The sequence below is a fragment of the Strongylocentrotus purpuratus genome, unplaced genomic scaffold, assembly GCF_000002235.5.
Source record: "Strongylocentrotus purpuratus isolate Spur 01 unplaced genomic scaffold, Spur_5.0 spur5_scaffold_3, whole genome shotgun sequence".
Taxonomy (NCBI): domain Eukaryota; kingdom Metazoa; phylum Echinodermata; class Echinoidea; order Camarodonta; family Strongylocentrotidae; genus Strongylocentrotus; species Strongylocentrotus purpuratus.
In genome coordinates, this window is record NW_022145609.1 from 8,127,037 (window position 1) to 8,135,622 (window position 8,586).

An 8,586-nucleotide genomic window follows, 5' to 3' on the forward strand; every position below is an offset into this window, starting at 1 on the left:
ATGATGATGATCGTCGTAATTATGATGGTGGTGGTGATGGAGATGATGATGCTGATGATTATGATGATGATAATGGTGATGATGATGAACAATAAAAACTGCGATCATGATTGTGATGATGATAATGATGATGATGATGTTAACGGTGATGATAATGGTTGAACTGATGATGATGATGATGATGACGATGATCATTATGATGGTGAATTTCCAATATTTATCAATAATATCAATTAATTAATCAATCACTTACTTACTCACTCACTCACTCAATCAATCAATGAACCAGTCAATCAATCACGAAGTCATTCATCAAATCAACTAACCAACTCACCCACCAATCAACCAATCAAACTACCAAACCAATCAATCAACCAATCTGTTAATTAGTTATTCAATCAGTTAATCAATAACATCAATCAATCAATGAAACAACTAATAAATGTTCTATCCTATTAAACAAGCAATCAACAAAGCAATCATTCAAAAAATCAATAAATAAACCATACCATACCTCATCCAGTCAGCTAAACAAATACATAAAATAAACGCCACTGACGTTGATAAGAATTATTGTATTAAATGTTTATTAAACCGATTAACCAATTGACCATTCATTAGACCCACTATTACAAATAATGCATCAATATTTCTTAAGAGTATAACGTTCGGTTGATACTCCCAATTAATAAAATTATATTTGTATTGGGGGTCACTTAGCAGAAAACCCATTTTGAAAATTGCTTATGAAATGATTCCTTGTGGATACCATCAAAAATAATTGACCGTTCTGCATCACTCATTTCTGTCTACCTCGTAATAAATGAATAAACATAATAATAAATATTTGGCAGAAATCTAACGTCTCAGTTTAGAAGACATGAGTGAGATAGATTTGAGCTAAGCGTTATTTAAACTATCTTAAATATACTTAAAGCTTCCATATATATTCATATCTATAAATATATTATCTATAATTATATACTTAACATACTCATTACAACTTTAAAACTTATTCAGATATAAAATCCTTCGTGAACTCTTTCTGCAGCAAACATAATTTGCTATATCTCCTGTACTATTAATTCTTCTATAAATTACGGAGACAGCAATGCCATCGATACCGAATCAGAGAAGAAATTATCTAACCAATGGCTGTTGAGAGGGGGGGGGGGGGAAGGCCCCTGGTCCATTGAAAACCAATATGACATAACTTATCTCAACGGGCATCTCGAAAACAATTGATAGCGCCTATTGTTTTGCTTGCGAGAAATTGTAGCCTTATACATGTCAAAGTAAGCAAATTTAATGGCGCCTGCCGTCGAGTTGAAGGACGTGCTCAATGACCATGTGACGACATTACAATGACGAACTACGTTGACATCGACGTCGTAGTAGACTTCTGACTTCTCATTGTCTATAAATTCTATCTAAGAGTCTAAACTGCATCTTGGAGATCATTTGATTGGCTTATATATATCTAACCCGACTTGAAGAGAAGGATAGCCGTCTGCCCGTGATAGAAGTAGATGAAATGTTTGGTCTCGTGCGTCACGTAGCTGCCGTAGTTGCGGCCGACGATGCAATGCCAGGTCGGATCGTAGTTTTTGTCGAACTCCTTCTTGATAAAGGCCGCAACGTCCTTCTCGACGACCTTCTTCGTTTTATCGCCGTCCTCGAGCATTTGTTTTGCCAGGTCGATGGCGAGTTCTTGCATGTCGTCGTCCATGTCGGCGTTCTTGACTTCGATTTTGTTCTTTTCAGTACCCGACTTGCCCGAGTAGGACGAACCTCCACTGCGATTCATCTAGCATTGTGAAGAAAGATACAAATGGTTAATTGAATTGAATCGAATATATTTTCTTCTGCAACATGCAAATCAAATTAAATACAACATAAAAGCTAAATATCAACAAGAAAATTTGAACGTGTATATAATAATTAAAATAATAATAGAAATATTGACATTAAAACAAAATGTAATTGATAGCACAATACTGTGAATAATTTATTGAGAAATCTGCAGAAGAATTGTGAAGTCTTGATTAGGTGATTTTGATTTGGGAACCACTATCAGCTGGTTAAATCCTGAAAGAAAAATGTCAGTGACATGTAATTTCCGCCATAAATCACCACATGCCTCATGAAAGAGCAATTTCAAACTCTCTAAAACAATACATAAAAACAATAAAAGATGCATTTAAAAGCAAACTTTGCTAAGGTTACAAAGCAAGGAATACTATTATTACACAGTGTTAAGCCAGGCTATACTGATACGGCGCTCTTGCATTCAAAATAACAAATTTTGAAACTATGTAATCAAAATTGATTTTGAATTTAACTTTTGAGATTATTGATGAAAACAAAAAACGAACTTACGATTGATTTGTTTGAACTGACGACGAACCAAAAGATGAAATAAACAGTCGCGAAAGACGATTCGCAGATGTTATTCTGACGAGTTTTAATCGTAAAATGAGACCTGATACGCCCACCGTCTCCATTATATCGAGTGGCACTCGTCTATCGCATAGGTTGCCACCCCCCCCCCCCCGCCCCCCTCCATGCCAAACAAGAAAAACTGCGAGAAATGAAAACATTCTGGTGACGCCCTACGCCGTATCCAGTGTATCGCTCCCATAAAAGTAAATCGCAAGAACACACACGGACAATGCATTTGACTTGGCATGTATAAACTGGTACACATTTAGCGTGCAAGAGGTTATACATGTATGGGAATAGAGAAGAAAAGAATGCTGTTTTACTAATTTTTTACCATTTTGTCTTAATGATTTTTATTCTGAGTCCTAAACAATAGACCGAATGCAAAGGAGGAAGGGCTGAAATTAACTCGTAGCCTTGCATTTTGTCGTTTGACACCAATAATTCTAAAAATAAAAATAAATATGAAAGTCTTTGCACATTTAAAGGGTTAGAATCATCGCTTTACTCTAGAAATTGGCACTAGTTTAGAATGTGAGACACATAAGCTGCAAGTGTTTTTACTTTTCAGATACAAATACTTTTTTTTCAGAAAAGTTTACAAACAAAATGAAATATACGTGTTGCCCATTGGAAGAGTCCAAGGTGATCAACTTAACTTTTAAAAATCAGTTTGTTCCTTTAAAGATCCCTTTCTTATATAACCATACTCTAGATTTTGTGTTGGTATTGGAGGTGGTTGGGATTCACTCTTCGATATCATAGTGTTTACGATGAATGAATAGTCTATGAAACTACCTTTCTCCGTAGCTTTTAACAAAATATCACTATTGTAAGGAGCGTTTAGTTTCTGTATCGTAAGCATTCACTCCGTAGCTTTTAACAAAATATCACTATTGTTAGGAGCGTTTAGTCTCTGTATCGTAAGCATTCACTCCGTAGCTTTTAACAAAATATCACTATTGTTACGAGTGTTTAGACTCTGTACCGTAATACTATTCACTCGTATTTTTTAACAAAATATCACCATTGTTAGGAGCGTTTAGTCTCTGTATCATAAGCATTCACTCCGTAGCTTTTAACAAAATATCACTCCTGTCATATGAGTGTAAAATTTTACTACCTTTCACTGGTCTTGCACCTTGTAAGTAAAGATCACCATTGTTATGAATCTATCTTGTCTATGGAACCTGCCTCTCACTCGGTAGCTTTTAACAAAACATACAATAGTTATATATTCAATAGAATTTATTGTGATAAAGCCGAGTAATAAAGGACCTTGGCTTCTTGACTACAAAGACGCGAAACGTTTGATTTTCTTGACACAATAATAGTCTTTTCTTTTTTTAAATACAATTTTCATTTTTCGTTTTTCTACAGACTCTATAGCTTATAACGTAACAAAGAAGCGTCAACACAGATAGAACGTGAGAATACTATTTTGCATCACCAAATTTACTTGCACTCCAACTTGAAGATTCAAAAAGTCAAACAAATACTAAAAATGATAACAAGAGGCGTATGAAGACTGGCCTCAGCGAGGCAAAATATTTCGGCTTTCTGTGATCCATTGATCTGTATTGAGCAAACCACTGTTTGAGGGCCCTAGTTTGCTTTCCGGGGGAAGGGGGTCATCCCAACTGAAAATGATTTAGAGGAAATTAAGCCTTTTGCGAATGTCTCTATACTACAGTATTAAAATCATACAACTAGTATATGAATAGCCGTTATATTTTCTTGTCGGAAATTAGCCAGGAGGGCAAATTGCCACTTTGCTAGTAATAATTGCTTGTGCCAAACATAATGCTATTTTGAAATTGTAATTTCTTCATTATAGAACCAATATTAGCAATTAGCAACATCTTCTAATGATTATAATACCCATATGATGTATTAATTGGGAACACCTAATGTCAAATAATTGATAACGACTGACGAGAGCACCCTGACTAAATGAGACTGCATAAAGTACTGAATAACAATATCGATGTATTTACTGTCCTGCTCATATCTCATCGTTCATTTTTAGGAATGTAACACAATCAAAGATTTTACAGGGTACTGGCATCAGCGAAGAATGGAGGGGTGATGTCAAATGGACTCCAGCCTCCCTTTGGGATGATTAGATTTCTTGGATCAGGTCGGGAGGGGGGGGGGGGAGCCCCCTTTTCCCCGTGTTTGAAAATCATATATTGGGAAAATGAGTTATGTATTCATTTATTATATTTCGACAGAAGTGTGTATGTATATTGTGATATATCCCCACAGTGGACAAAAAATACCCATGTTCACTGTACTTTAAACGTTTTCAGACAGTTCACCCTCTCCCCTTTTGACATCCATCCATCTGGCTCTTTCTACAACCTCCTATATATTGCTTTTCAATTTCGTTTTATTTCTGGTATATATTTTTCTATTTGTCAATTATATAGTTGACCAATCGAAACCAGATTGAAGATCGTGAGACCGAATTAGTTGAGACCTCCTTATTTTAACTCACTTATTGAATTAACAAGAGAGTCAAAATTTGAAAAATTGACGAACCGATCAATAAATAAGTCCTAGGTCAACCAATCATTCACTCAACCGCTCGTCAAAAGGATCAATAATTAATCAATCATTAAATCAACTGGCCAGTCTACTAATTAATCAACTCGCTAATCAAGGTATCGATCAATATTTCATCAATCAATAAAACAACAGATCACGTTATAATATGATTATCAACCAGTTTAACAAATAACTAAATAATCCTCCGATCAATCATAAATTATAAGCAGCCAATCAACCAATCAATCGAAAAAACAAACAATGAATCAATCAATCAATCAATCCATCCATCAAGTAAGCGATCAATACATGAATGATTCAGTCAGTCAGTCAATCAATCAATCAATCACTTAATTAGTAAGTAGATCATCAACCATCTGATCACTAAAGCACACAATTCACCAACTAACTTTACCAACCACAATTAATCAACCATGCAATCAATCCATCAATCAATCAAAATGGTCAACCAACCAATCAAAAGTAATCAATCTATACCCACCAACCATCAATCAATCAATTAACCCACCAAACAACCAATAAATCTAATAGCCAACCAACCAATCAACCAATAAATTAATCAATCAATCAATCAAATAGCCAATCAACCAACCAATCAACCAATCAATCAATAAACCCACCAAACATCAGTCAATCAATTTATCAACCAAACACTAAAATAACCAACTAACCGTCAACCAATCAATTAACCAACCAAAAACCAATCAACCAACCAATCAATCGATCAATAAACACACCAACCATCAGTCAGTCAATCAATCAATCAATGATTTATTGACTAATTCATCAAACATCAAAGTACTTCACAAATCACATTATCAGTCATCTACCCACGCCAATCGATTCCTCACTAAATATGTAACTCTTCAGAGACAAGTTTCGTTTGAAAGATCAAGGTTTATCTGCCAACACATTAACAAGTCTATAGAGAAATGTTTCATGCATGCACAAGTTTCCAAATCAACAAAGATCTTCTGGTATTTCTTCTTTGAATGCACAAATAAAATCTCTTCACAGTCACAAATAATCACCATCACAAATAATAATGATGATGATAATAATAATAAAAAATAATTATAATAGTAATAATAATAATGATAATAATAATAACAATAATAATAATGGGTCCTTGTATAGCGCTCATGTCTGTCAGATTGGAACACCCCTGGTGCTCCACAATTTATCCAAGACAGAATTAAGTTAAAATAGGTACCCCATGAATAAGTTATGTTTGTGAATTTTACTACTATCATGACTACACCAAACAGTCGAATGGTTGTATAAAAAAAATTGCATTACATCAACAAGACACATTCGAATGAAATCAAATGAATATAATTCGTAAAACATAATTCCTTCATGAAAATAGATTTTAAAAGACAAATTCCCATGAAATATGATAGTCATTCTGCAAAAGGCGTTTCTTGTAACTAGCATACAATGTATATGTCATTTTTAAATCTTCTTTAATTTTGGGATTATCATCTTAAAGCACCGTGTGACTTAGTTATCGATACTAGGCGATAGTAGAAAGATAGTACATCAATTTAATTCACCTTATCAAATCTTGAATTGGATCACAGGCTCAAAACAAAAAAATGTCACCATCACCCTAATTGTATAATTACTATATCTCTCCTCGTAGTAGACATGAGAGATTGAATGTACTTCGAAACTTAGATCACTTTTAGTCTCTTTTGATATCAAGATAAACAATGGCACGTGAACATCCATAAACTCTTGTGCATCGGTCATTGAAAAGTTGTCTGGCGCCTGGTGTAGCTGTGTGTTCGATAACCATGTGACGAAACGGCGTACCATGTCGATGTCGATGTCAGACTGGCATTGAACTTCCCGATGTCTCTGAGTCTATCTTAGAGTTTTAAAATTATCTAGGAGATCGAATTTGAACGTCAAATGCCTACCCTGACTTGAAGAGTAGGATTGCTTTCTGGTCATGATAGAAATAGATGAAATGTTTGGTCTCGTGCGTCACGTAGCTTCCGTAGTTGCGGCCGACGATGCAGTGCCAGGTCGGTTGAAACTTGGCGTCGAATTCTTTCTTGATGTAGGAGGCGATGTCCTTCTCGACGGTGAATTTCTGGAAGGCATCCTTGGCTAAATCGATGGCCTCTTCTTGGAGGTCGTCGTCCATGTCGGCGTTCTTGACCACGATCGTCGGCTCCTTGTCCGAATGGCTCGACTTCTTTGCATAACTCATCTGTCGATGGTAACATATAAAAACGATTACATGTTAAATTAGTATTGATAAACAGATGATGTTACGATGTCAGCAGTAGATTTTAAAGGTGATCTCGAGTCCGTGTAGGCTTAATACAAAAAGAATATTCTATCATGATCTAATGAAACTTAAACTGTTGATTAAACTATAAAATAATCATTTTCCCCCAAAAAAGATTTTGGTTATGATTATGAGCAGAAGCAGCAACAGCAACAAAAACAAGAACAACGGCAGCTTCAACAAAATATTGCTGGTCGCCCCTACAAATGTAAATAAACAAAATGGTCTCCCATAAGTGCTTATTGAGTGCTTAGCAAGTTTACGTTAGTTTCTTTAAAGTCATATTCTCCCGAAATCTAGTTCTATAATAAGATTTCAAGATCTAGAGAGTGGCGTCTCTAATACATTTCTAACCATTTTGTCAGACGAGTAAAACCACAACTCGTCGCTACGAATCAAATACATTAATTCAAGAAAATCGAGTAGAAAAACTAAAATGGCATTCCCTAAAATAGTGAGAAATTTTAACTTACGGTGAAATAGGCGGTCGATGAACAACGAGATGAAACAAGTAGTCAAAAAGTGTAGTCGTAAGTGATTCGAAAAAGACGGTGTCCTGATTAGTTGAGAGGCGGAGAATGAGTCGAGAGTGCGCCCTTCGTCTCTATTATATCACAGGTTTGGTTCCCTACCCGAGCTCACTGCACCACAACAATACATACAAGGAATCCCCGAGAAATGAAAACATTCTGCCGACTCCCACGCTTTTATTGTATGCCTCTCGTTATCTTCCACTATGCGGGAACAAATCAACCGATGAGCCCGCCCCTTTCTCATTCATAACTTTTTGTTCCAAGTTCGTTCAAACTTCCACCAGTCTGCTCCTGCGTTTTTTTTATAGTTTTTTTTTAGGGCGGCTGTATGGATGGATTTTCCTTAGAGTATACATAAGATGAAAGACGAACAAGTTTGTTTATTTTGTTTCTATCTATATTCATTTCTTGCAAGTCATAGCATAATTATGAGTAATCAATTTTGTTTTTAAAGATTCCTCTCAAAGAGTTCAGCTGAACATTAGGACATTTATCAATCTACATAAAACAGTAATAACCTCCTTGTAAATTATGTTCAAATAGGAGACCTATGTTTATGATAATCAATAATCTGCATAAAAAGACAAAGAAACATTTAATTTTCTATTGAAGTCACAGTTTACACAAATCCAAGTGCTTGAAGACAAAAGGGCCAATATGAAAGATATTCCTCGGGAAATGTAAGTAACAAAAACTTTACCACACCTATGCGAATACAGTCTTTAAAATCCACCGTTC

The 8,586-nt window shown here is 35.3% G+C and overlaps 1 protein-coding gene across 1 annotated transcript; it reads right to left on the reverse strand.

Moving 5' to 3' along the window:
* Nucleotides 1-570: 570 nt before the first annotated feature.
* Nucleotides 571-7,234, reverse strand: LOC581871. Its single transcript, XM_030996692.1, has 3 exons — nucleotides 6,937-7,234; nucleotides 2,380-2,498; nucleotides 571-1,807 (listed from the first exon to the last, which is right to left on the reverse strand). The coding sequence occupies exons 1-3, from the start codon at nucleotides 7,232-7,234 to the stop codon at nucleotides 1,481-1,483; spliced, it is 744 nt and encodes a 247-aa protein (XP_030852552.1). The 3' UTR covers nucleotides 571-1,480.
* Nucleotides 7,235-8,586: the final 1,352 nt, after the last annotated feature.

Excerpts from the sequence above, each read along its gene's own strand:
- LOC581871 (XM_030996692.1), bottom strand. The coding sequence starts at position 7,234 with ATGAGTTATGCAAAGAAGTCGAGCCATTCGGACAAGGAGCCGACGATC. Across the intron at positions 2,499-6,936 it reads CCTACTCTTCAAGTCAGGGT|ACGGTGGGCGTATCAGGTCT; the intron begins AGGCATTTGACG and ends GATATAATGGAG. Across the intron at positions 1,808-2,379 it reads TCAGTTCAAACAAATCAATC|ATGAATCGCAGTGGAGGTTC; the intron begins GTAAGTTCGTTT and ends TCACAATGCTAG.